Source organism: Marmota marmota, unplaced genomic scaffold (assembly GCF_001458135.2).
Source record: "Marmota marmota marmota unplaced genomic scaffold, marMar, whole genome shotgun sequence".
Taxonomy (NCBI): Eukaryota; Metazoa; Chordata; class Mammalia; order Rodentia; family Sciuridae; genus Marmota; species Marmota marmota.
Window position 1 is genome coordinate 309159 of NW_026000205.1, and position 27452 is coordinate 336610.

Sequence of the window (27452 nt, forward strand, 5' to 3'; positions counted from 1 at the left end):
GTGGAGGGACATTTAGGTTGGGCCTTGGAGGATGAGTAAGAGTTCACCAAATAAAGAAGGCTGTGGGGAAAGACAGTCACTCATCAATTGACATCTCCTGAGGACTCCTGTGGGCCCAGCCCAGACGGGTGATTCTGGGGACACAGAGATGAGTCAGACCTGGGCCTGGCTCCTCAGGGGCGCCCAGCTGGTGAGAAGAAATGGGGAAAGAGGCCAGGCGAGAGGGTGATGGGAAGGACAATGGAGGCAGGGAGGGGAGACATGGGTGGGGAGGATATGGCCAAAGCTCCTGGGACTTGGCAGAGATCAGGTGGCATTAAGAGAGGAGGCAGGGCACGTGGGTCCAGGCAGGTGGGGCACCTGGTCCCTGGGGTGGTGGGGCTGTGGGGAAGGGGGCAGGCTGGGACAGGAGGGGATTAACCGGGCGGGAAACAGGCTCCCCAGCCGTGGAAGGGGCCTCTCTCTTTGTGGGACGGGCTCAAGTCCCCCGGGCAGGGAGGGTTCTGTGCAGTGTGGGGCTCCCTGTGGCCTTGGCCTGCCTGGGGTCCTCTCACTGGCGTCCCCCTCTTGTTCTTCCTCTGTCCCCTGACACTTCGCTCTGCCTGCCTTGGTCCTTCTCCCCCAGCCTAGGCTCTGGGCAGCCACCCAGGGGTGGGTCCAGCGCCCTACTCCGGCTCCCAAAGTCCACTCACCTTCCTCCTGGGATCCTGCCCTAGGCACCCTGCCTCCTCCAGACCTTGAGATTCTGATCCAGATCCTGCAGCCCAAGGTCATGGGGAAGAGCAGCCCCCACTCTGAAGGCCCAGAGGAGCCACCCACATCCCCTCCACAAACCTGCACCCCTTCCCCATTTAGTGGAGTTCTGGTCCAGCTCTCCCAATAGGGGGATCCCCCTGAGCCCACCGCCCCTCCCAAGGTTCCCCCACCCCTAGCACAACCCCAGGGTTTCCCCCTCCCCCAGGGACGTTTCCCAATGCTGATTAATCACAGGGGCGGCCCCGGGGAGGAGGAAGGAGATGCATGGTGTACCTTAAAGAAGCTCGGGCGCCAAGCGCCAGCTGAGGACCCGCACGCCCCGAGGTCATGAAGCTGGGATTCACCTGGGCTCTGCTGTCCCTTCTGGCAGGTGAGCCCACCGCAGCCCTGCTGCCCTCTCGGCTCGGCTCCTGCCCAGCCCCTCTGAGCCGGCCTCCCCGCCCCAGCTCAGGCACCCTGCCTTCTGGGCTCGGCATCCCCTCCCAGGCCCTCCCTTCCCGCCTGCTGCCTGCTGTCCCTGACCCCTCTTGCCCCCACCCCAGGGCAAGGCTGGGCAGACACCCGCACCATCGGGGCGGAGGAGTGTCAACGCAACTCACAGCCCTGGCAGGCTGGCCTGTTCTACCTCACCCGGCTCTTCTGCGGGGCGACTCTCATCAGTGACCGCTGGCTGCTCACAGCTGCCCACTGCCGCAAGCCGTGAGTGCCCCGGACCAGCCACGCTGGCCAGCGGAATGGGGAGCCCGAGAGGGTGGCGGAGGAGGGGCCTCAGGGTGGAGCACAGAGGGACCTCCATTTCTGACCCCAGAAGTCCAACTCTTCATTCCAGAGCCCTAAAACATCCCAGGTTCTAGGAGTCTAAGATTCGAGGCTTTGGCCCGAGAAACCCAGAATCCTAGAGTCTGGAAATCTTGGAGCCTTGATATTCTGGAATCACAGATGCAGAGACTGTTAGAACCTCGGGGGTCTACATCAGCCCATGGAGAAGAAATGTCATGCCAGACACAGGTGTAGCTGAAGTTTTCCAGGAGACACCTTTAAAGAGTAAAAAGAAACAGGCAAATTTGACTTTAATAATAGATTTAATTGGACATACTCAAAATATTGATTCAAAATGTAATAACATTTTAAATACTTATGAATGACATAGCTCACTTTTTTTTTTTTTTAGTAAAGCTTTGCAATCCAGCATGTATTTTCTACAGATAACACATCTCAATTGGGACAAGCCACATTTCAAGTGCTCAGTGGCAGTGTTGGCTAGTGCAATCCTAGAATCTTAGATTCCAAGTGTCTTAGGCTCATGGAACATTGAGACTTACAGTCATGGAATCTTTGATTCACAGACACTGATTCCAGAATTCTAGAAGCCTATTTTCATAAACATGTAGAATCAATACCTCAGAATTTGATCATGCCAGAGTCTTAAAAGACAGGGAGCTTAACTCAGAGAGCTTTGAATCTTAAATTCATTGACTCATAGACACTTAATTTCTAAAATCAGGGATTTATGGAATTCTAGAATGATGATATTCTAGGGTTTGGTTTTGTCTTTGGAAGTCTTGGGGATTGAACCCGGGACCTCACACATGCCAGACAAGTGCTCTACCACTGGGCTACAACCCCAGCCCAATCCAGTACTTTTTAACTCACAGAAATATAGGATGTTAGAATCTTGGATCCATAAAATTCTAAAATTGAGCCTCTGAGACTCCTACAACAATAGACAGTGGGTGTTGGGATCTTCAAATTCCAGAATCTTAGATTCTGGGCACTTTAGTAGAATCCTAGGGTCTATGGGATGCAGGCATCTCCATATGCTATCTCTGAACAGAGGCCAACCTGTCTGTTCTAATATCCTCTTCAGGAGAGAAGCAAAAATGCTGGTTCAGGATGCCAGATGGGAATTTCCCATCATGCATTGCTCCACAATGGGGTCTCTCTCTATTGGTCTCTCTCTCTCTCTCTCTCTCTCTCCTGAGTATTGAGACCAGGGCCTTATGCATGTGAGGCAAGCACTCTACCAATTGAGCTATATCGCCAGCCCAATGGGGTCTCTTTTAACCCAAGCCTGTACCTCGGAATGGGAGATCAATGTTTAGATTCAGCCCCAAAGACAAAAAAGGAGAGAGGCAGATAGAAGGGATTCAGAGGCAAAGATGGGGGTGTAGGGGATAACTTCCCCAACACAGAGTCAAGACCACGAGGGTGGAGAGGGAGACAGAGACAGAAATACCAGCTCATACTCCCTAAATCCCAAATTCTCAGTCATGAGTCTAGGGCCTAAGTCAGGGGTCAGAGATGGGGGATGAACATGTGGACCCCTAAAGGGCCCCCACCTGTTCAGAGCATGGACCTAGACTAGAACAGGTGGGCTGGGACTACAGCAAGAGGACTTAAGGTTAGGTCTCAAGAAGGCCTGCCTAGGGCTGGGGATATAGCTCAGTTGGTAGAGTGCTTGTCTCACATGCACAAAGTCCTGGGTTCAATCCCCAGCACCACCAAAAAAAAAAAAAAAAAGAAGAAGAAGAAGAAGAAGAAGAACTGCCTTGCAGGGTAAAGAATATGACAGCAAAAGCCCAAGGCCATGGGATGATCCCCAATTTGGGGACTTTCCATATTTCATCTCTCTCCATACACATACATCTCAAAACATACCTAGAGCCACTCCCACACAAGTCAACAGCCCTGTGGGCACAGGAGGTGGGGTTGTTATTGTATGGTTCTAATTGTGTGGTCTACAAGGTTCCAGGGGACCCAGGTCACCACTGGAACTCTAGGTGGGGCAGGAAGGACAGTGGCTCACTCAGCATGGTAGGCTATGAAGGGGAACCGTTGGGGGAGGGCTACACAGGCAGAGGGAGACAGAAAGTCGAGCTGGAAGCAGAAACCCAGAAAGGGTGCATGGCTTGTGGAGGGTCACAGAGTATCCGGATGGAGAGAAAAAGAGAACTGAGGCTGATTGACTCCCCCCCACCACTTCCCTCTAACGTGACTTCTGAAGTCTGTCCCAGCAGGTACCTGTGGGTGCGCCTTGGGGAGCACCACCTCTGGCAGTGGGAGGGTCCAGAGCAGCTGTTCCGGGTCACAGACTTCTTCCCCCACCCGGGGTTCAATGAGGACCTCAGTGCCAATGACCACAACGATGACATCATGCTAATCCGTCTGCCCAGGCGGGCACGCCTGGGTCCTGCTGTGCAGCCCCTCAGCCTCAGCCAGACCTACCTTGCCCCAGGCACTCAGTGCTTCATCTCAGGCTGGGGGGCAGTGTCTAGCCCCAAGGGTATGGCCTTCCTTGCCTGTGACACAGCCCCTGGGTCTCAGGCCCAGGGCTGGGCTCCCTGCCCCCGTCTCTGCCTTTTCTCCTCTGTTCTCTCCCCGTTCACCTACCTATTCATCAAATCTAAAATGCTATAAAGTTTAAGAAGCATAATTATTTTATGAACTGCTAAGAATGGAAAAAAGTACAGTTGACTGTTTGACCTCACGGACTGGAGAACACATCCCGGTTCCACAGACATTTCAATGTGAACATCTGTGCATCTTAGAATTGCAATCAAACCTCCATCTCACTCACACTGGCAACCATTAGCCACATTTGGCTTTTCATGTTAGTGTTAGTTTCCCAAGTGTCTTTAAAACAAATCAGTCTGAATTTGTTGCTGCCAACATCTAAAACGGGGACACTTTAGAAAGCCAGATTTCTGGATTTGCTTGAAATTTTAAGGAACTGATAACAGTTGCCCACATCCCAAGAATAGTACCCTGGGCAGAGTGAGTAGAGGCTGCCCTCTTCAGACAAGATATGGGTTCGCTGCACTCCACCCCTCTGGCTGCCCGCCAGCTGCACAGTCCCCACTGGGACTCGTATTTACCCAGCAAGTCCCCTGAGCACCTGATTTGTAGCTATGTGTCACATACATTCTACATGCATATCTGTATCCCTGTCTGTCTCTCTTGGACGGGCTGTAGCTTACCTCGAGCTTTATGCAGTATCTCTATGTGTGTCTCTGTCTCTGTCAGTGACCGTCTGTCCCCTCCCTATTGCCCTGCTCCCCTCCCATGTCTCTGGGTCTCTTCTCTTTCGTCATGGTCTCCTCTGAGAATCTCCCTTTAAAGAGCCTCTACCTCCCTCCACGGTTTATTTCCCTCCAAGTGAGTGATACACAGCTCTCGTCTCTTTCTCTCTGCAGCTTCCTCTTTCTTTCTCTTGCTCTTGGTCTCTCTCCCCTCCATCCCTCTGTTTCTCTTACATCTATGACTGTCTATGTCTCCATCTCTTGTCTCCATCCTTGAGACTTATGATGTGGTTCTGTGGGTTCTCCAGTGGAAAGGCTTCAGAGAAGACTCAGGAAGGGGAATTGCTGGACTAGCAGCTCATTTTCTGTGGCTCTCTTTCCTAAACAGTGCGGTATCCACTCACGCTGCAGTGTGCCAACATCAGCATCCTGGATGCCAAACTCTGTCACTGGGCTTATCCAGGCCACATCTCAGACAGCATGATATGTGCAGGCCTGTGGGAGGGGGGCCGAGGCTCCTGCCAGGTAAGACCCTGCTGTGGGGAGGAGGCCATAGGCCTGATCTTGGGGGAGGAGACAACTGGAACCCCAGACCCCCACCCCAGCTCCCAGGAGACTGGGAGGTGGGGAGGGGGCACTGAGTCCTGGGGAAGGAGAGGGCTAGGAGCTCAGAATGCCAGGTCTTGGGGAGAGATGGGTCTCTGAGCTTTTCCTCTTGTGTCTGAGAGAGGAAAGACTGGCGACCTGGACAGTTGAGGACTCTGGGGGACTTCCCAGAAAGAGGAAGTGGCCAATGTAATTGTCATGAATAGACTGGCGTTAACAGTTTCTCTGCTCTTCTCTCGTGCACAGGGTGACTCTGGGGGACCCCTGGTTTGCAATGGGACCCTGGCAGGCGTGGTGTCTGGAGGCGCTGAGCCCTGCTCCAGACCCCGGCGTCCCACTGTCTTTACTAGCGTACGCCACTACGTGGACTGGATTCGAAAAACCATGGAGGAAAACTGAACCCTCAAGCTAAGGTCGACTGTGCGAGGACGCGAGTTACTGCAGGGATCCAGCCACGACCGTCACGGTTCAGACTAAGCCCTGACACTGAGGCTGTGCGCTCCCTCAGGCTCCGCCCCCGCGCTTAAACCGCGGTGTAGCCACACCCCCTCGGAGAGGCGCAGGGACACCCGTCCGCATCTCTTGGCCAAGTCTCTATGACGTCACCAAGAACGGACACCATCCCCTGGAACTGCCCCACCGTGTGGCTCCGCCCTAAGGAACATCTTCAACTAAGTAGCCCCTCCCCTCCGAACTTTTCCCAATGGGACTTCACCTCTGGGCCCCGCCTCCGCCGCCAGCGATTCCGCCCCCCATGACGTCAGTGGCTCTGTAGCCCCGCCCACGTGAAATTCAGTCCTGCTGGGCTCCGCCCCTCGCGGCCCTGCCCTGGGAGTGTCCTGGGTTTGAATCCTGGCGCGGACCCGACTGGGAGAAGTTGGGGGTCTCGGTCCTTTCAGAGCCGAGGGATGATTTTACAATAAAGCGGGGAGCCGCGCCTTCCATCTGCCTGTGCTGTGGAATGAGGGGGGCACTGATGGGGGGCGAAGGGCAGATGACGGCTCCGCCACCGAGTTGCACATACCCCTAGTAAGTCCTGCCTGACGTCGGTCTCCATCGTCTCCATTGCAGCAGGGCTGAGTTCTGCTTGGGCTGGTCCCGCCACCCCCAGGGGAAGGGGAAACCAGGTCACGGTGCTTCCCAAACCTGCCTTCCCAGATCCCGCACCTCTCGGGGCCGCGGGCGGGCCCGGTCCGCCCTCAGCACTCCGAATCCAGAAGACCCGCCTTTCTTCCGGGTGATCGAAGCAGCCCCCTCCTCCCACAAGAATCAGGTTCCAAGCCCCTCCCTCCAAAAAAGAGGAGAATTCAGCCCCAGCACTTCCTCTGACCCTGGAACGCAGACCCCAGCCCTCCTCCCTCGGACCCGGGGGTCCCCGCCCCAGCATTGAGCACCCCTCTCCATTTCCTCAGTTCAAGATTCCAGCCCCGTCCCCAAGACTTCGGTTCAGCCCCCACCCGCCCCTCTTCACACACACCCTGGGTTCCCAGATGCGTCCCCAGCTCAGATGCGGGAGGAGGCGGAGCAGGGGGCGGGGATCCCCAGTTAAAAGGCTGAAGAATCGTGTACCAGGCAGACTGGACTGAAGTACCGGGGCCTCTTCCTCTGAGCCCGAAATCAGTAGGTGACCCCGCCCCCTGGATTCTGGAAGGTGAGGTGCAGAGGTATTCAGACACTGACCTCAGGCCCAGGGATCCCTCCCCGCCAGGCCTCAGGACCCCAGCCTCAGACCCTCCTCCCTCCAGTCCCAGCAATCTGACCCCAACTCCCACTTCCCCGGACTCAGAGTCCCACTCCCAGGTGCTTCTCTCCTCAGACCCAGAAGTCCAGGAGCAGAATTCCCTCCTCCCTCGGAATGCAGGAATCTAGTTCCCCAGCCTCACCCGGCCCGATACTTAGCTTTGGAAATTTGGGCTCCTGTCCCCTTCTTCCTCAGACTCAAGAATCTGGATCCCCAGCTCCTTCCTGGTACAGGACTCACAACAGCTCAACTGCTCCCGATCCTCTGGCTCCCTCCCCAGCCCCAAAATTTCAGGCTCCTCCCTTCTGTCTCAGCCCCACCCTCTCCCTCCCTCAGACACCATGGGACGCCCCCCACCCCTTGCAGCTCTTTACTGGAGGATCCTGCTCTTGCTGCTGGGAGCCTGGGCAGGTAGGGGGACCGGGAGGACTCTGAAGGGAGGGGGCAGAAGGCCGCAGGGGTGCTGGGAGCCTGGGTGAAAGCTGGGTGGGTATGTGGGTGCGTGTCGTGGTGTGGGGCATGTGAAGCATGTGACTTGGTGTGGGAGCCTCTGTGGGCCTCCTGGGTGTGGGTGGAGGTGTGGAAGACACCGCAGGCGTGGGAGTTCAGTTCTGCTGAAAATGGCATCAGTACTCAGGGGGGCGCCTGCACAGACACACGTGGGAGTATCGTATGAGGATCTGTGTGAATGCATGCGGACGCACACTTGGCTATGTGACTCACGATGACTTGGGACCGTCAGTGAGCGAGCACGCGGAGGACTGGCCGTGTGTCCGTTTGAACCCACAGTGGTTGTCCTGGCCCGGGCACTGACCCCGAGGGTGGAGATCCAACCCTGTCCCTCCTGCCGCAGGCTGCACCAAGGCACAGGGGTCCAAGATCCTGGAGGGCCAGGAGTGTGAAGCCCACTCTCAGCCCTGGCAGGCGGCCTTGTTCCAGGGCCAGCGACTGCTCTGCGGGGCTGTCCTTGTTGGTGCCAACTGGATCCTCACAGCTGCCCACTGTAAAAAAATGTGAGTGGATCTCTGGGGCAGAGGCAGGCTGGGGTCTGAGGGGGTTTAGGCCTTCGCTCAGGAAGAAAGCTGGACCCCTGGTCTGAGGGAAGAGGGCTGGGGTCTGGACTCTGGGTCCTGAGGGAGGAGATGCTGGGTGCCCCAGTCCTCAGGTGCTCCTGCCTGGGCTCCAAGCTACCTCCTACCACTTACAGGAAGTACACAGTGCGACTGGGTGACCACAGCCTGCAGAGTAAAGACGGGCCCGAGCAGGAAATCACAGTGGCTCAGTCCATCCAACACCCCTGCTACAACAGCAGCGACATGGATGACCACAGTCACGATCTGATGCTCATCCGACTACGTGGTCGAGCATCCCTGGGGCCCAAAGTGAAGCCCATCAACCTGGCGGATAAATGCGCCCATGTGGGCCAGAAGTGCACTATATCGGGCTGGGGCACTGTCACCAGCCCCCGAGGTAGTGGGGTTGGCCACTACTGGGAGGGAGAAGAGGAGCTATTGGCCCAGTGGACCCTGAGCCATGGGCAAGGCACAGCTCCCACAGAAGATAAAGAAGGGAAAGTGATGTGTGATGTTGAGATTCACCAGAGGTCCATACTGCAAACCTTGAAGGCCAGACAGGAGTGGTGAGGGAAAGAGAGTCAACAGATCGCTAAGCAGGGCTCGAAAAACAAACCCAAAAGCCCTCTTTTTGGTAGATAGCACCATCTCATGAAAACTTTCATTGTATATGATTTTATATAATCTTCATAACAGACCTGGGATATATGGGCTCTGCAGGAGCCCAGGAAAGCAGGCTCCTCGGTCCCTTCCCTGTAGAACCCAGGAAACGAATTTATACCCTCCCCCCACCCCCGCCAGCACTCAGTGGTCCAGGTCCCTAGTTCCCTTCTTACTCTTGGTCCAAAAGTCTGGACCTCCATTAAAGGCATCCTTTTGGGACTTCAGAATCTAGACAGCCCCTTGACTTACTTCATAGAGGAAAATAAAAGTTGGGGCTCAGCTCTCAGAAGCAATAGGATCCTCCAGGAAGTGGCAAAGCAGGATTCAGGTCCCTGCATGCCTGACTCCTGATGCAGATGAGATGTTGTATTGCTGCAGAAACACATCTGCTCATGAATCTACCTAAACCACAGCTCTGCCCCTTTACCTGGGGAAGTCCCTTTCCATCTCCCAGCCTCCCTTTCTTTATCTGCAAGTTGAGAATCATCATCCAAGAGACTCCCTTCAGCTCCACAAGGCCTTAGTTTACATCTGTTTTCTCCATTGTGTGTTCTGAGTGTTTGGGATGGTGACTGGTACATAGAAGGTGCTCAACAAGTATTTGTTGAACAATTGAGGTAACAAGAAAATGAAGGAATGTGTCGGTCCTTCAAAGACCTGCTGTGGTTACATGAGATTGTGAGCATTTCACTCTAGCACAGAAAATTTTTTTCTTATGTTTATTCTTCAAAGGAGATTAAAGAGAAAGATGAATTCCACTTTCAAGCATTAATTCAACACTTATTTATTGAGCATCTAGCATGCCCCAAGGTGCTATCGTAGGCATTGGGGATTCAATCATGAACAAACCATAGCACCCTGTCCTTATGGAGTTGCATTGCCAGGTGAGGGAAATAGAGAGTAAGCAAATACACATAAAATAAAATATCAGGTAGAGTTAAGAGCTGTAATTAAATAATGTGGAGGGTAAATGTAGGGAGCGGTAGAGGGGTGGCATTTTAATTAGAGGAGCCAGGAAATGTTTCTAGGAAAGAGTGACATTTGGAAAGTGGAATTATCTAAAATTGAGCCCTCCCCCCTCCCCCCTATTGGTCTGAGGGCAAGAAGACTAGCTAAGAGGGTCAGAGGTGTCTTAAGGAGACATCACACCCCCTTTCCCCCCAGTCACCTGCCTTTCGATTTGAAAATGACTTAGGACAAGATAAGATCAGAGAGCCACTCTCTAGATGGATAAAGACACGTCTGTGGTATTATTTGCAGTTTCCTTTAATGTATCTAGAACATGGGCCCAGCAGAATGTTCTAGAAAACTCCCTCAGAGCAGCTTCCAGTGAACAAAGTGGGGGTTAGATCCAGATGGGAATGGAAAGAAAGGGTTGTTCTCTTACCACCTCTTTCTCCTCAGAGAACTTTCCTGATACCCTCAACTGCGCAGAAGTGCAAATCTTTTCCCAGAACAAGTGCGAGGCTGCCTACCCAGGGCAGGTCTCAGATGGCATGCTTTGCGCAGGCAACAGCAACGGGGCTGACACCTGCCAGGTGAGTGACTTCTGAGATCTCCTCCCTCATCTCGCAGGCCCCTCAGGAGTTCCAGTCTTGAGAAGGGGACTCCAAGGAATTAGTACCCAGAGAGGTTGCCCCAACCCCTACTGAATGGGAAGGAGGCACACAGGAAGCCAAACTCCCAGTCGAGGTCACAGGGCATAGGAATCAGGAGCATTGGATGTGACTGTCATCCTCTTAGGAACCCTTGCCTGCAGGATGACCTGCCGGGAGGGGCGCTCTAGACAATTAGGGAGACGTCCTCGAAGGGCACAGAGTCTGGCTGGAGGTTAGGCAGGCTCCCTGCGCCCTCCCGGTGCCAGGAATCTGCTGGCACCAGCCACTTCCCTCCCCTACCTCCTGGGTCCCCTGGGATGGCTCCCTTCTCCTCTGATTGCTTCCGTGCGGAGCAAGGCTGCCTCGCCAGGTGGCCAGGGAACGTTGGCTTCGACTTTGCTGCCTCCTCAGTAAGCTCCCATCCCCTTTCCTGGGGCCTTTTTCCCCCTGTTGGCTGTAACTGCTCCGGGGTGCTCCAGGGTCCCCTGGCTTTGACTCCTTCATGGAAGCTCCACCCCCGTCGCTACTGATTGGTCCCTGAAGACAATGCTCTCTTCCTCATTGGCCAAAAATGAAGTCATTTCCACGGGTCAGGGGTTTCTTCCCCGGGGATCTGCTGTGTGTGTGTCAGTGCGTCTGTCTGCACTAGAATTCTGTTTCCGTCTCCCATTTTTGGCAACTGGAATCCACGGAGGAAACAGCTCAGTCCCCTCCATTGGTCCCCACCGTTTTCTCTCTGGGTGGGACCCTAGAGACTTCACTCTTCCCTCACTGGTCAGGATTTTGGCCAAGGGCTACTTGGACATCCTGTGTCCCCGCCTTCTCCCTCCTGATAGGTCTCAGGGGCCGGTGCTCGTCCCCATTGGCTCCAGGGACCAATCCTGCTGAAGACCTAGTCTAAGTGCCAGGTGCTGCAGCAGGAGGGACTGTGGGTGGCTAAGGGACATCGCCGTCTGGCTGACATCGCCGTCTGGCTCCCCCTCCAGGGCGACTCCGGAGGCCCGCTGGTGTGCGACGGCCTGCTCCAGGGCATCACGTCCTGGGGCTCGGACCCCTGCGGGCGGCCCGAGAGACCTGGTGTCTACACCAACCTCTGCCGCTACCTGGACTGGATCAAGAAGACCATGGGAAAGAGGGGATGATCCTGGGGGGACCCCGGGCCTCCTTTAATAAACTCACGAGACTGGCTGGCTTCTTGCTTGTCTGTGCTTTGCCTGCCGGGGAGGGGGAGGTGCTGCCCCCTGCTGGCGGGCTTGGCGGGAGAGCTGCGGAGACTTGGACCCCTTGGCTACTCTGGCCATCCCACTGCCTGAAGTGACTCCCCACTCGCAAGGACTTGGGTGAGTGGGAACATTTTTCAGGAGAGAAAAGACGTTCAAAATTTTTCAATATCCAGGAGGCTGATGTGAAAGATAGTCTTGAAAGTTTTTTCCCCATATTTTTATTGGTGTATTACAATTGTACATAATGATGGGATTTGTTTTTAACATATTCCTACATACCCACAAGATGACAATATATTTTGGCCAGCGTCACTCCCAGCACTTCGCCCCTCCCTACCCACCTCTCACCCTCAGTCTCTTTCTCCTACTTTCTCCCTTTGATTTTTATGAGATCCGCCCCCAACTTTCTTTTCCTTTTTCCTAGCTTCCACATATGAGAGCAAATATATGTCCCTTTAAAGGGTTTCATTTAGCTGTAGTCATTGTTGTTCTTGAGCAGCTAAAGTGTTATAAGCTTTGGGAAGATTTTTTTTTTTCAATTGTGAAGTCTGCATAGAGAAGAGAACAGGTATTTACAAATGACACCTGTGGAACTAGCAAAAAATATTCCTGTTAGCCCCCATATCCTAGAAATCCTTCTCACAACCTACAGTTGTCTTGGGGCATCTGCCATGACTGTAGGAAATGACATGTGTCCAAATTGAAATGTGGAGTATTGCGCCTTTTGGGAACTGTTCATTAGAGAAAAACACATAAATTGTCTTAGGAGGGCTGGGGTGTGGCTCAGTGGCAGAGCACTTGCCTGACATGTGTGAGGCCTCGGGTTCCATCCTGAGCATCTGGAAAAATAAATAAATAAATATTTTCTTAGGGAAAGGTGGGGGGTACATAGTGTGAGGACATAAATAGTAACTGTCCTAGGATTTCAGACTATTCTTATAAAAGAGAATTTGACTGGTCCAGCTCACCTTTTCTCCTTTAGCCACAGCATAGGTCACTGAGTGACCATTTGTTTGCGTTCTGGTCAGGTAACCAGTCCTATCCAATGGGTGGCTATGTGGAGTCACATGGTAGGAAACTTGGCCACTCAGGGCTGTTGGAAGGCCATTCTCTACTAAGGCTATGGGTGTTTGAGATGTCTTGCTCACAGCAGTCTCCAAATCTGATTGGTCCAGCTTGAATTGGCCCCACCCCTTGGGCCCATCATTATTGTTAAAGGTCAAGTGTGGGACTCCTTGGCTTGGCCTGAGTCCTTCCTGTGGCCCAGTGGGCCGCTGGGATTGGGGACCTATGATTGACAGTGTTTCCAGAATTACAGGGAATGAGGGAGCAACTCCTCAAGGGAGAAGGGAATCCAGAAAGTCAGAAACAATGGGCCATCAAACCACAGGCTGAGTCAGGAGGTGCTAGAGTCACAGTGTCCAGGGTCCCTCGGGGCAGGATGGTCAGATGCCAGTTCTCATGTGATCATGTGCTGCAGGATGAGTCACCAGACAGAGGTTCAGGACATGGGTCAGAGGGCGGGAGGTATGAGGCCAGGTGTCTGGGTGGACTTAGCAACAGGTGTTGGGACTAACCCTGAAGGGCACAGGGGGCTCTAACCCATGTGGGGGCATGCATCTCTATCAGGCCCAGGGCTTCTGAATCTGTTTTGAAAGCAGAGAGACTCAAGATGTTTGAGGGTGGAACAGGGAACTTTCCTTTTCAGAGTATGCATCTGTGCAGTAGGGATACCGTGGGCTCTTCAATCCCTGACAGTCAAATTCTGACACTTGCTCCTTCAGCGTGCTACTTTGCCCAGGGGATCTGACCTCTTAAACTTCCATTTCCTCATTTGTAAAATGAAGATGTCAATCATCACTTGGGCCGGATAGAGATAAGAATAGAGATAAGATCTGAGAACACTGAACACGCCCCCTGTAGGTAGAGCTGAGTGGCAACCTGCTTCCTTCCCTGGAGGTGGATCACGGGAGCTGATACTAACTTGGAGCCTGCTGGGTAGCTGTCAACTTCCCATCATTTTTATATAATCCTCCCAGTTGGCTCGAGAAGTAAGCTCTGCAGGTCCCCGCCTTAGAGAAGGGAAGTATGAGACTCAGGTAAGAGAAGTCACTTACCTGAAGTTGCAGGGTGGGCAACAGGGACTCAAACCTGGGCTGGACTGATTTGTGAGCCACATTCTTTCTATGATACCCTGAGGCAGAATGGCTCAGAGATCAAGGGAGGCCTGAGCACAAAGGCAGTGGATTTGTGGGTGCCAGAGGCTTGCAAACTAGTGTTTGTGTAAGTCCCTCCTATCTTTTCTGGTCTGGGCTAGGTGCTAAAGAAAACAACAGAGCGCCTCTGCTCCTGAAGACCAGCATTTAGCAACAAAGCCAGACTAAATAATTAAGGCCACAGCTTCCAGGGTGACAGGTCTGCCAACCACATCTGGTGATTTAGGGATGGATGACAGGGCTCCCAGCCAACATAGCACCTTTCCTTTGCTGAGGAGACAGGGAACTGAGGGATGAGAGGATCTGGGATGAACATGTGGGCAGGAGATAGCATCCCGCGAGTCTTGCTAAAACTCCTCTATTTGAGAAGCCAGGAAGGAAAGATTCAGGTGCTGGGTCATGGGGCTGTGACCTCACATGGCCCAGGGTCTGCCTGCGTTTGTTTTGGGAGCTCAAATCAGGAAGGTTGATGCTCCCCAAGGCCAGGGCCCTGCTGTGCAGTGGGCAAGGCCAAGGGCCCAGTTCTGGAATCTGCTGTTGGATTTGACGGGAGTCAACATCTCAGGGCTAATGAATTAGCCTGAACTGAATTAGCCCAGCACCCCCGTCAGAACCGAGTTAGTTGGCAGAGTTTATTTTCAAGTTTGTGTTTAATGAAGGGTCAGTTGAAGAAGTGACAGTGGAGTTTGGGGAGAAGTTGGAATAGAATCGAGGGTAGGAATTGGGTTGGAGATGAGAATCAGGGTGGGATTGGGGTCAGGGTGTTGGGACTGGTGTGGGATGGCAGCTGGGTGGATCTGTGGGGAGGACGTCAAGTGGGCTCCCTGCCGCCAAGGCAGACACTGAAGTCTGAGTTGTACGTGGGGCAGGTCTGGGGTTGAGGCTACGGTGATACTCGGTATTTGGGTCCAGGCTGAGTTTGGCTTATGGTTAGGGGAGATCCAGGGTCAAGGTTATTGAGGTCTGGGTTCTGGCCTGTATGGATATTTGAAGTCAGGAACTCAAGTCAGGGTTGAAGTTCTGGGTTCAGGTAGAAATTGGGGTTGTCAAGGATGAGCAGAATTTGGTGTTACGATTGTGTACCAGTCAAGGTTTGGAGTTCAGCCCAGGGCTAGTGTGAAGATTGGTGTTGGCTGGCATTAGGGTTAACCTTGAAGCTGGCGTCCCAGCTCTTTCTGCCTCTGTCAGAAGCAGCTGGCCACACCAGCCATGCCCCTCCTCCATCAGCACCCTCGAGAGGCCACAGCCTTGACACCCTCCACCCTGCACACATCTGTTGTTGGCTTGGACCTGTTGATTTTCTCTCCTAAGCATAACTTGAATCCATGCACTTACCATCATCTCCACCTCCCAATGTCCTTGTCCAAGTCACCAACGTCCCTTCCCTAGACAAGAGCAATGACTTCCTCATAGTCTCCCAGGGTCTTCTCATCCCCCAAATACAGCAGCCAGGGTGACGTTTTGAAAATACAGGTCTTGTTATGCTATTCTCCTCACTAAAGTCCAAGTCATTCTTCATTGTCTGCAGGATAAAGTGGGACTCACTGCAACACACAAGGCTCCTCGGGGCCTGTCCCCATCGGCCTCTGGCTCTGGGCTGCATCCACACCGCGGCCAGCACAGGGCCCTTGCACCTGTCACTTTCTTTGCACAGTGTGTCCTCCTTGCTCCGCCCATAAACTTCCAGTCAACGCTTGCTGTTCTTTCAACTCTGAGCTCATTGTCAAAATTCCCTGATGTGCTTTCACGATACCCCGTCCTTTTCCTTCAGAGCATACCATATTTTACATTTGCTTATTCTGAATTATTTGAGGTTGTTCTTTTGGAGGAGACCCACAGCTCCTTGAGGAAAAGGGCTCTATCCCGATCTGTGCAGGTGCCCTCAGTGTTAAGGGCCAGGCTATATGGGCAATGACCAAACAGACTCCATTTTTACCCTGAGACTCCATAGCATGTCAGAAATGCTTCTCCCGTGGGAAAGCCCCGCCTCTGTACCCATTACTAGTTGCCTAGCACAGCATACTTGGCAACACAAAGTAGCAATTCTTATAGGATGTAAAATCCCTCTCTTTGGTTCCCATTTTCCTTGGGCAGTGTACCTTATTGGGGAATAATTGATTAGACATTAGTAGCCATCCTTTAACTTGTACTCGACTAGGGTCACTTTGATCCATTTCTCTTTTGATTATGATTATGGAAAATCCCATGAGAAATACTGAAATAGAGTGAAAATACAATTAAGGACATTGCATTGTTTGGTTAATGGTGTCATTTAGCTCCTGGACTCCTGCCTGCTTGCTTGCTTGCTGGTTGCTATGTCAACCTGAATGTGGGTTTTGCGGTTTTTGCCTTTAAATATCCTAAAATGTTGAGGCTCGAGGCTGTCTTCCTGCAGAGATAACTTGGTCCTGTAGGAAGCAGTCTCTGCCGGTCCAACAATAAAGACTCTTCAATTTGGACAAAACGGGGACTTGGTGTGTTTTCGGAGTGACCTGCCCCACAGTACTCAGCACCTACCCCGCCTGGCACAGCTCTGCCTGTTACGTGTTGTTAAGTGCGTGAAGGACGGGGCCTCTGTGGACAGGGGAAGAAGGCTGGAGGAAGGGTTGGGTTTGGTGACTACAGTGGCTTCCAGATAGGGATTCAAATGGGCACTGGATTTGGATTCATGGCTCCGGCTCAAGATCTGGTATCTGAGTTGGGATTTACAGGAACACTGAGGTGTCAGTAAGGATGAACTTGACTACAAGGACCAAAGGACTTGGACCCCCACAGGAAGCCTGGAAAAGCCATGTGATGATGGGGCTGCACAGCTGGCGGACTGCCACCCCAGCGATGGCATGGAAGACCCAGCCGATGACCTCTGGGCTCCGGCAGTGTTTTGGCTTAATCCTCTGCCCACTTCTCCTCCTGGTCCGCTCACGCAGTTCCAGAATCTGCATTCAGAAGAGACACCATGGGAAAATAAAGAAACTTCCAGTGTTGTCTTTGGGAAAATTAGGACATCTTTCTCAAAAAAGTTGGGGGGGTCTTCTCACTCCTTATTGGCTAAGACCATATCACATATCAATTTTAAACCAATCAGCAGCAAGCATCATGTGGTTTCCATACTTGGATCCTCCAGGATTATGGCCATGATGAGGATAAAAGGTTATCCAAAAAGCCAGGTGTGTTGGCTCATGCCTGTCATCCCAGTGATTTGGGAGGCTGAGACAGGAGGATTGCAAGTTCAAAGCCAACTTAGTGAGGCCCTGTGCAACTTAGTGAAAACCTGTCTCAAAAAAAAAAATTTAAAAAGGGGGGCACATCTCCAGTACCCCCCAAAAAAAGGTTATTCAAAGAAAAATCAGAGTTTGCAGAAGGAATAAAAGCCTGGGTAGACATAATACCTGTCACAGTTGGAACACAGGTCAAAGGTGGAGGGGGGGCGTCAAATTGAGAGCAGGTCTGGGTTCAGGGCTGAAGACTGGATCACTTTTTGAATCTGATCTAGAAATTGAGATCAATTCTATCGTGTTGAAGAAATAATCTGAAAATGGTTCCCGTTTGAGTCTGGCCTTCAAGGTCCCCGCCACCAGAGTCCTGTTCTATTTCTGCCTAGTTGTCAGCTCTCTCCCCACCCAGCTCCAGCTGCGTGGCCTTCTGCGCCTGCTGCTTGTCTAACACACCTGCCCATTCACTCTCCCCAGAACTCTCCACCCCCAAGTGACCGCATGGATTCCTCCATCACCTCCTTCAAGTGCACATGCCACCTTCACCAGGAGCCTTTTGAAACATCTTTCCTAATATGAGAGCCCAGAATCCTGGAGGGCAGAGGGAACCCATAATTCTTTCACCCTCTTCCCTGCTTTCTCAGAAGTGCCAGGGCCTCCCCCTCACTCCTCATTGGCTAGAACTACATCACATGTCAGTCTCTCTCCATGGCACTCACCACCACTTAACAAACTCTGTATTTCATGAGCTTATTTATTTTTGGGTCTCCAAGTCAACCAAGCAGGCAGTCCCCATGAAGGCAGAAACCTGTCTTGTCATGGCCCCAGTACCCAGAGTAGTTTCTGGCACACGGCAGACATTTGAAGGATGAATGCAACTAGCAAAGATGAAGAAACCAATTTACTCCTCATTATTACATTCAAAACTCCGCAAGCGAACTTCAAGGTGAAGCAGAGTACATAAGCCACAATACTAAAGCCATAGTACGGAATACCATACAACATTACAAAGAAAGGGGAAAGGATCTAAAGGGACCAGCAGGGACAACTGTTCACAATATTTTGTAAAGTTAAAAAAAAAAAAAAGGTGGGGCTGGGGTTGTGGTTCAGTGGTAGAGCGCTCACCTCATACGTGCGAGACCCTGGGTTCGATCCTCAGCACCACATAAAAATAAATAAGTGAAATAAAGGTATTGTGTCCAACTACAACTAAAAAATAAATATTAAAAAAGGTTGCATTTGGGCTGGGGATGTGGCTCAAGCGGTAGCGCGCTCGCCTGGCATGCGTGTGGCCCGGGTTCCATCCTCAGCACCACATACAAACAAAGATGTTGTGTCTGCCAAATACTAAAAAATAAATATTAAAATTATCTCTCTCTCTCTCTCTCTCTCTCTCTCTCTCTCTCCCTCTCTCCCTCTCTCTCACTCTCTCTTTAAAAAAAAGGTTGCATTAGATAATATTTGCTATAGACATTTTTTATTTCATATACCTGCTATAGAGAGAAACCTACATATGACATGAATAGAAATAAACAGAACACAGACTCAGTGTTTAACAGTAAACCCTCAGTTGGAAACGAGCTCAGGCTCAAAGGTAAGACTGGGATCTGGCCTGTCCAGGTTCCCACAGGCTCCTCAGCCATAGGGTGGAGGGCCCAGGCCACCCTGAGAGCAGGTGAGGGCAAGGGAATGACCCCAGAGGAGGACCCAGGACAGGGCCAGCGGCTGTGCCTTGCCTCTCTTGAATCCTGCTCCTCTCCTGCTCCTCAGGCCCTGCATCTGGGCCCTCCCAGTGAGCAACCAGCAGGGGTGGTGGGGCCTGAATATGTGGGGGTGAGCTAGCTGGGTGCCGCCCAGCCTGGCTGCGGGAAGGAGGGTGGGGAAGCAGTGTGGTATCAATTACTTGGCTGCCCCAGGGATTCCAGATAACCCTAACTGAACACAGGAAGAAGGTGTCCTGCAGCCGGCTCTGCCTGCACCCCAGGGCACTGGGGGCGGGCACAGGGGTGGGGGTGGTATAAGAGGACAGCCCTGCAGAGGGCTGCAGACACTTGGCTCCCAACAGAGGCCAGAGCTGAGATCAGATCAACCTTCCAAAGGTGAGAAGGGACCTTATCAAGGAGGTTGTGTGGGGGCGAGGCAGTAATGCTGGCCAGACCGGCTGACTCCAGGTGCCGTGGGGCTGGAGGCCTGCAACTTGGAAAGAGACTGAGGATTCCCACTTACAGGTTCACAGGGTGGGAGAGGGATGGGAGCCTGCATACCTGAGCCTGTAAGGGCCAGGGGACCTGGACTTGTGGGTCTGAGGGAGGAGGCTGGGACTGGACTCCTGGGTATGAGGGATGCCTGAGGGAGGATAGTGGGCCTGGGCCTCTGGGTCTGAAGGAGGAGGCTGGGTCTGGGCTCCTGGGACTGAGAGGAGAGGGCTGGAGCCTGAACCCCTAGTCTGAGGGAGGAGGCTGGGCCTGGACCCCTGTGTCTGAGGGAGGAGGCTGGGCCTGGACCCCGGGTCTGAGGGAGGAGGCTGGGCCTGGACCCCTGGATCTGAGGGAGGAGGCTGGGCCTGGACCCCTGGGTCTGAGGGAGGAGGCTGGGCCTGGACCCCTGGGTCTGAGGCAGGAGGGCTGGATCTGGACTCCTGTGTTTGAGGGAGGAGGCTGGACTCCTGGGCCTGAGGGTTAGGGTTGAGCTGAACTCCTATGTCCTTAACTTTCTCCCCTTCTCAGATCCAGCAGGGGCCAGTCCTCATCTGGCAGTCCCTGAGAGGCACCATGGAGGGATCCCTTCTCCCGTCCTTGCTAATTCTACTGCTGTCCTTAGCCCTGGGAACTGCTGGACAAGACGGTGAGGCCCTTCCCCGCATCCCCCCTGAAGCTCTCCAAGCAATCCCTGGGTCGGCGCCCCCTCCTCCGGGGCATCTTCCTCCCCTGGGGGGCTGCCTGGCTTTGTGCCCCTTCTCTGCGGCTTCCTCCCAACTCCAGGGGCCCCTGCCTGCCCAGGGCCCTGTCTCCTCCCCTCAGCGTCTCTCCATCCTCTCGGCCTGGGATGAGACGCTCCCGCGGGCTTTGAGAATGTCCTCCATCCGCGGTGCGTTTCCCTGGCGTCTGCATCCCGCCCTGCGTCCCGGCGGCTGCCCCGCCCCCGCTCTGCTGCCGTTCACGCACGTGTCTCCACGTTTCTCCTCAGATCAGGGTGACAAGAGTGGGGACAAGATCATCGATGGCTTCCCGTGTGAAAGAGGCTCCCACCCGTGGCAGGTGGCCCTGCTCAAGAACAGCCAGCTGCACTGCGGGGGCGTGCTGCTCGACGAGCGCTGGGTGCTCACCGCCGCCCACTGCAGGATGAGGCAGGTGGCCAGGCGCGGCCAGCGGGGGAGCGGCCAGGCCTCCACCCCTCTCTGGGTCCCTGTCCCTTTCCCTCTGTCAGGTCTCTGAATGTCACTTCCTTCTCCCAGTGAGTACAACGTGCACTTGGGCAGTGATCGGCTGGGGGACAAGAGTGCCCAGAAGATCAGGGCCTCAAAGTCATTCCGACACCCTGGCTACTCCACCAAGACCCACGCGAACGACCTCATGCTTGTGAGGCTCAACAGCCGGGCCAGGCTGTCGTCAAAAGTGAAGAAGGTCGACCTGCCCTCCAGCTGCGAACCCCCGGGCACCACATGTACTGTCTCTGGCTGGGGCACCACCACCAGTCCTGATGGTGAGGCTGCCTCAGGGACAGGAGCCCAGGCCCAGCCCTCCTCCCTCAGACCCAGGGTCCAGCCCCAGCCTCCACCCTCAGACCCGGGGTCCAGCCCCAGCCTCCTCCCTCAGACCCAGGGGTCCAAGCCCAGCCTCTTCCCTCAGACCCAGGGGCATAGGCCCAGCCCTCCTCCCTCAGACCCGGGGTCCAGGCCCAGCCCTCCTCCCTCAGATCTGGGAGCCTGGCCTTGGCCCTATGGGTACTCTGGCCCCATCCTCTCCCCATCAGCACCAGCAGCCCGGGCACCCACGCCTCTGACTGACACTGTCCCCTTCCCTGCAGTGACCTTTCCAGCAGCGCTCATGTGCAGTGATGTGCAGCTCATCTCCTCCAAGGACTGCAAGAAGGTTTACAAGGACCTCCTGGGGAAAACCATGCTGTGTGCTGGTGTCCCTGACTCCAAGACCAACACCTGCAACGTGAGCACCCCCTCCAGCCGCCGCCCTGCCTGCCTCCTCTCAGCTCTGAACCTGCCCTTGCGGTCTCTGCAGGCCTGGCCTCCTCAGCTCTCTCTACCCCTCTCTCTGCCAGGTCAGGGGCAGGACCCACCCAGTGACTGCTGCGACCCTGGGCATGTGCAGAGTTCAATGGGACTGAAAAAGATGGGTGGGGCCACTCAGCAGCCTCAGGCACCAAAAACTCAGTGATTAAGATAAATCATATTCTAAGCAACACATTTTTAATATTATTCATGCAAAAAGCCCACAATGAACAGAGTGTCACAATTTTAAATGAAAAGTGGATTTGTTTTATTGAATATCCTTTTGCTTCAGGCACCAGCTTGGTTCAGCACAGCCTGGGACTGATGCTGTTATTATTTAAAATTTGCTATTGTGTCATCCAGGTGGTAGTTTTTTGATTTACATTTGATCTTGAAAGTATTATCTTAAAGCATTATTTACTGTGATTACTGAGATTTTATGCCTGATGCTAATTCCTCACTTGCCTGACCCTTGTCCTGATCCGGTCCCCTCTTCCTCATCTGTTGTCACCACCCTCTGTCTCTGAACGTTTCCCCACATCTCTCTCTTTATGCCCAACTTCATTCTTTCTCTTTGTTGTCTCTGTGTTGGGCAGGCTTGGTCCCCACCTGCCCATGTTTCCTCCCTTTCAGCTCTAGGGGAGGTAGAACAGTGTCATTAGGGACGAGGAAGGACGAGAGCATGTTCTGGACAGAGTGGGCATCCTTCCCTCCTCTGTTGAAGGCTGGCTTCGTGAATGCACAAGCTGTGTAGGGACCCTGAGTCTCACACTCAGAGGGTCCCACGCTTGGTTTAAAGCTCCCCTGTTGCTGTCCTGGAATTCCCTGGCCCACTTCATGCAGGAGGGGTCATACATCATTCCACTGAAGAAATGCTCCTCTGCCCACTGGCTTGGAACAAGTCCTTATCAAACACCTTGTGTGGGAAAATTAATGGCCTACGCATCCTTGGGAGCCCCGCCCCCTTCCTGAGATTGGCTGCGTTGGCCAGGCTCAAACCAATGTCTTCACAGGACCTGGTCTGTCCATTCTGCTAGGGTACTAATTCCTGCTCTCCCATTGGTTCACAGAGATGAGTCTCTTCTCATTGGCCAGAGTGGAAGCCAATGGTCTGGCAAGACAAAGACCGTGAGCTGGTGTAGAAGACTGAGTTAGGCCTCTAGGGGGCTTTGCTCTGAATCCAAAGCTAATCCATTTCCCCTCCTTTATTCCCTCCAGGGTGACTCAGGAGGACCATTGGTGTGCAAAGGTACCCTGCAAGGTATAGTGTCCTGGGGAACTTTCCCTTGTGGCCAACCCAATGACCCAGGTGTCTACACCCAAGTCTGCAAGTTTACCAGTTGGATAAAAGAGACCATGAAAAGGTATCGCTAACGCAACACCAAGAGTGAATACATCACCGTGTGCTCTGAACAGAAAGCTTGCGGAGATAAGGACGTGGATGACCTGTAAAGTCATATCTGACTTTCTTTCCTTAAAGACATAATAAAACCTCCACAATACACCATGTTTATAAACCTGTCAAAATAGCAAGGCTCTAAAACCCAAAGAAGTAAGAAAACAAAATAAAAACCCTCCGTGCTGTGGAAAACGCAGTGAGACCAACACTCTCAAATGCTGGAGCAGTAAATTTGTACAATCTTTCTGGAAGGTGGTTTGGCCACATGAATTGAAAACCTCACTTAGTGCATTTGACCCAGTAGCTCCAATTCTAGGGAGAAAGTACCAAAATTTAAAAAAAAACATCAACGAGGTTTGAATCCATCACCACATTATGTATTGTGGCAAAATCATGGAAACACTGAATACGTTCCAAAGGAATGGCTTGTCTAGACATTGGGTCAGGTTGTCCAAGGAGGTTACGAAGTTATTAAAAATATTCTGCCTGAGTATTCTCAGGCAGAATTGTGTCATGCAAGAATGTTTACACTATATGATGTTAAATGAAAGAAAACCACAAAAAAAAATTATGTGATCCTAACCATGTAGAATATATGTAAAATGAAATGTTCACGGAATAAAACCTGGAAGGACATGTGCCAACCTGCAGGTGGTGTTAATGCTGAGAGTCTCCTTTCTTCTATTGACTCCTTTATGGATGTGCATATTCATAGCCTGAAAAATAGGGTTGAGAAAGCTCCAAAGTCCTAAGGTTGCCAGGGAGGACTCCTTGAGGAAGGAGACTCTAGGAAAGTGTGTCTGACTTTGAGCCTGGTCTCTCCTCCACACCTGGTCATCATTTCTCTCCATTTCGGGGGTCTCAGTTTTCTCATTTGTAAAGTGGGAGATAGAAAGGGTGGGAAGAAGGAGGAGAGGAGCTGCCCACTACATCAGGTAGCAGGATGTGAAAATGCTCTGAGCATCTCCTGAGCCACACACAGGAGGGAGAAAGGGGTGGGTGGCAGGTAACAGGACAAGGGGAGCCCCAGAGGCCTGCCCACATCAGCAACCCGTGTCCAGGTGCCAGAGGAAGGAGGTGGTGAGTGGGCTCCTGCTCCACAAAGATGGGGAAGGGGCTCTCGAAGGGGCAGGGGAGTCTCCTGTGACTCAGAGGCAGGTGGCCTCCTAGCCACTTGCCCTTGGACAACTCTGGGCAGTCACACCTCAGACGCTGCTGACAGAGGGATCTCTCCAGCCCAGGAGCTGCTTCTCCTACCTGTCCTTCCTGTTTCTCTCCCAGAATTTCCTCCCCACCAACATTCCCCAGGTCTTCCCACTCATCTCACCACCCTGAGACTCTCCTGAACCCCTAAGCCTGTCATACCGAGGGACTGCCACCACCAATCCTCTGCAGAGAGGAGGCTCACAAGAGGCAGGCCTCCTCCCTCAGACCCAGGGTCCAGGCCCAGCCTCCTCCCTCAGACCCAGGGGTCCAGGCCCAGCCTCCTCCCTCAGACCCAGGGGTCCAGGCCCAGCCTCCTCCCTCAGACCCAGGGGTCCAGGCCCAGCCTCCTCCCTCAGACCCAGGGGTCCAGGCCCAGCCTCCTCCCTCAGACCCAGGGGTCCAGGCCCAGCCTCCTCCCTCAGACCCAGGGGTCCAGGCCCAGCCTCCTCCCTCAGACCCAGGGGTCCAGGCCCAGCCTCCTCCCTCAGACCCAGGGGTCCAGGCCCAGCCTCCTCCCTCAGACCCAGGGGTCCAGGCCCAGCCTCCTCCCTCAGACCCAGGGGTCCAGGCCCAGCCTCCTCCCTCAGACCCAGGGGTCCAGGCCCAGCCTCCTCCCTCAGACCCAGGGGTCCAGNTCCATGGTGCAGAGCCACCCCAGTAGTGTGATCATACATGTATAGGGGTAATAATGTCTGTCCCACTCTACTGTCCTTCCCTCCCCCACAGTCTCACCCCTCCCCTCACTCCCCTCTGCACAAACCCAAGTTCCTTTATTTTTCCCTAACCCTCTCCCTGAAAGAACGTTCAAGGCTTGCGGTTGGAGAAAATGCCCATTTATTGAGGAATAGCTCTGCATATTTATAGAGCCAGGGGCGGTTTGACAGTTATGACAGTTTAATGGTTGAATGGTTTGACAGTTGGCTGGGGTGCTTTCTGATTGGTGGATAAGGATCATGTGAGCCAGCAGGGCTAGTCTGATTGGTGGGTAAGGATCATGTGAGCCAGCAAGGCTCACCACTGGTTGGCAGGATCATGTGAACCAGCAGGGCTCACCATTGGAAGGCTCTTCTTGGGGGATGGGGAAGTTAGTCTTTGGAGGGGGGGGGACTCCCAACACTCCCCCACTATGGATCAGCATCCATTTATCAGAGAGAACAATAGGCCTTTGGTTTTGGGGGACTGGCTTATTTCACTTAGCATGAACTTCACCAGTTCCATCCATTTACCTGCAAATGCCATAATTTCTTTAAGGCTGAGTAATATTCCATTGTGTATATGTACCACATTTTCTTTATCCATTCATCTGTTGAAGGGCATCTAGGTTGGTTCCATAGTTCAGCTATTGTGAATTGAGCTGCTATAAACATTGATGTGGCTGCGTCCCTATAGCATGCTGATTTTAAGTCCTTTGGGTATAAACTAAGGAGTCGGGTAGCTGGGTCAAATGGTGGATCCATTCCAAGTTTTCTGAGGTACCTCTATACTGCTTTCCATAGTGGCTGCACCAATTTGTAATTGAGGCTGGCTTTGAACATTAGATCCTCCTGCTTCAGCTTCCAGAGCTGCTGGGATTACAGGTGAGCACCACTGTGCCTAGCTTCTCCTTCACTCTTGAACTGGGAGAAAGAGTACCTGCCTCACAGGGTTGTGATGAAGACTAAATAAGTTAATATGTAGAAAATTCTGGAACATTGACACTGAATAAGCCTTCAATAGGTGTTAGATTTTATTATTTACGACTCCTGGTATTTTTCCTGCTCATTCTCTTATGAACTTTCTTTATAAAAAAGTAATTTATCAGGTTGGGGCTGTAGCTCAGTGGTAGAGAACCTGCCTCACACCTGTGAGGCGCTGGGTTGGATCTTCAGCACCATATGAAAATAAACAAATAAAGGCATTCTGTCCATTTTTACAACTACAAAAAAAAAAGATTTTTAAAGTAATTTATCTGTAAATGCCATGGTTTTATTCTCTTTTATTGCTGAGTAATATTCCAGTGTGTTCATAGGGCACATTTTTAAATCCATTCATGCATTGAATGATGCATGTTTTCTTTGATATAAGGATGTTGATTCATAGTGGGTTGGGGGAGGGAGCATGGGAGGAATAGACAAACTCTAGATAGGGCAGAGGGTGGGAGGAGAAGGGAGGGGGCATGGGGTTATTAATGATGATGGAATGTGATGATCATTATTATCCAAAGTGTGGCATGAAGACACGAATTGGTGTGAATATACTGTGTATACAAGCAGAGATCCAGAGAGATGAAAAATCATGCTCCATATGTGTAATAAGAATTGTAATGCATTCCACTGTCAAATATAAAATTTTTTTAAAAAGTAATTTATTGAAGACCTAGACCTCTGCAGAGCAAGTCACTTTGGAGACAAATATCCAATGAATAAACAGGATGGCTGGGGGGACAGCAAGACCGTGACAGTCACTGTCAAGTGGCTAGAGTTGGAGGCTTGGGTCTCTCTTAGAAGTTCCTCCACTCCCCAAGGCTGACCACCAAGGGGATGCCAAGAGATGGGTCCTGTTCACCACCGTGTTGGAGGTCAAGTTCCAATTCAGGTTCCACCTCTTCCTGCCTGTTTGACATTGAGCAATGACCTTCCCCTCTCTGAGCCTCAGTTTTCCAATCTGTAAAACAGAAGTGGGCGTAACAAAGGCTTTTAGTCATTAGGCCGACATTTCCTAAGGCTTCCTCTGGGCCAGGTCCTGTGCAGGTACGTGGAACCCAGCAGTGAGTCAGCCCCAGGCCTGTCCCCAAGAGCCTGAAGTCCCGTGGGGGTCAGGGACATTGATTCAGATGGCCCTGGTCCAGGGTGACTGGAAGGAGGCACAGGCTGTGGGAACCACATGAGAGAGTGACTCATGACGGCAGCAGGTGGAGGTGACTGGTGTTCAGGGAAGGAAGAGGTGAGGCCCAGGAAAGGCCGGAAGAACAAGTGGTTGTTGCCTGGAAAATGTGGCGAGAGCCTCTAAGAGGGCCCAGCAGAGTGGAGGCCAAGGTCAGGGGCACGCGCTGCTAGGACCCCTGGGGGGTGGAGCGCAGAGAGGTGGGCAGCGCACGCCAGGCAACATAGGAGGCAGCCCCCCGGCCCCCCGCCGGCCTCCCCATGACCCCCCGCCACCCTCAGCTGCCCCCAGCCACCCTGGCTTTCGATGGCCCTAGGTGTGGTGAGTGTCCCTGAGAGGAGCTGACATGTCAAAGATGGCAGAGTCCAAGCAGGGGGTACCCAAAGATCCCTGTGCTGATTTTCTTACTGTAATTTCATGTGCCAATGATAATTTTTTTATTCCAATTTGTTATCTATGACAGCAGAATGCATTACACTTCATATTACACATACAGAGCACAATTTTTCATGTCTCTGGTTGTACACAAAGTAGAGTCATACCATTCATGTCTTCATACATGTACTTAGGGCAATGATGACCATCTTATTCCACCATTTTTGTCACCCCCCTCCCCTCCCCCTGCCCCTCCCTAGACGTTCATCTAATCTTCC

General features: G+C 52.7%; 3 protein-coding genes across 4 annotated transcripts in view; all 3 read left to right on the forward strand.

The window, feature by feature from the left end:
- Positions 1-970: 970 nt before the first annotated feature.
- On the forward strand, positions 971-6323 carry Klk9 (kallikrein related peptidase 9). The gene is made up of 5 exons (XM_015496443.2): positions 971-1126; positions 1299-1455; positions 3774-4039; positions 5164-5300; positions 5628-6323. The coding sequence occupies exons 1-5, from the start codon at positions 1084-1086 to the stop codon at positions 5778-5780; spliced, it is 756 nt and encodes a 251-aa protein (XP_015351929.2). The 5' UTR covers positions 971-1083; the 3' UTR covers positions 5781-6323.
- Positions 6324-6900: 577 nt separating this feature from the next.
- On the forward strand, positions 6901-11644 carry Klk8 (kallikrein related peptidase 8). Its single transcript, XM_015496444.2, has 6 exons — positions 6901-7032; positions 7459-7533; positions 7976-8135; positions 8330-8592; positions 10263-10396; positions 11443-11644. The coding sequence occupies exons 2-6, from the start codon at positions 7464-7466 to the stop codon at positions 11596-11598; spliced, it is 783 nt and encodes a 260-aa protein (XP_015351930.1). The 5' UTR covers positions 6901-7032; positions 7459-7463; the 3' UTR covers positions 11599-11644.
- A 7452-nt stretch (positions 11645-19096) lies between these two features.
- The window catches only part of Klk7 (kallikrein related peptidase 7), an 18637-nt gene continuing 10281 nt past the window's right edge, over positions 19097-27452 (forward strand). The window contains exons 1-6 of one of the 2 annotated variants that reach the window (XM_048790446.1): positions 19097-19206; positions 19834-19951; positions 20294-20453; positions 20562-20809; positions 21134-21270; positions 22551-23368. In XM_048790446.1, the coding sequence (XP_048646403.1) occupies positions 19879-19951; positions 20294-20453; positions 20562-20809; positions 21134-21270; positions 22551-22706 (774 nt within the window). In that variant the 5' untranslated portion in view covers positions 19097-19206; positions 19834-19878 and the 3' untranslated portion in view covers positions 22707-23368. Of the gene's footprint in view, positions 19207-19235; positions 19336-19833; positions 19952-20293; positions 20454-20561; positions 20810-21133; positions 21271-22550; positions 23369-27452 lie in introns of those variants that run through there. The other variant, XM_048790447.1, reaches the window with a different exon arrangement.

Coding starts and splice junctions, on each gene's coding strand:
- Klk9 (XM_015496443.2), top strand. CDS start 1,084: ATGAAGCTGGGATTCACCTGGGCTCTGCTGTCCCTTCTGGCAG. Junction 1,127..1,298: donor TCTGCTGTCCCTTCTGGCAG/GTGAGCCCACCG, acceptor CCCCCACCCCAG/GGCAAGGCTGGGCAGACACC. Junction 4,040..5,163: donor GGCAGTGTCTAGCCCCAAGG/GTATGGCCTTCC, acceptor TTTCCTAAACAG/TGCGGTATCCACTCACGCTG.
- Klk8 (XM_015496444.2), top strand. CDS start 7,464: ATGGGACGCCCCCCACCCCTTGCAGCTCTTTACTGGAGGATCCTGCTC. Junction 7,534..7,975: donor GCTGCTGGGAGCCTGGGCAG/GTAGGGGGACCG, acceptor CTCCTGCCGCAG/GCTGCACCAAGGCACAGGGG. Junction 8,136..8,329: donor GCTGCCCACTGTAAAAAAAT/GTGAGTGGATCT, acceptor TACCACTTACAG/GAAGTACACAGTGCGACTGG.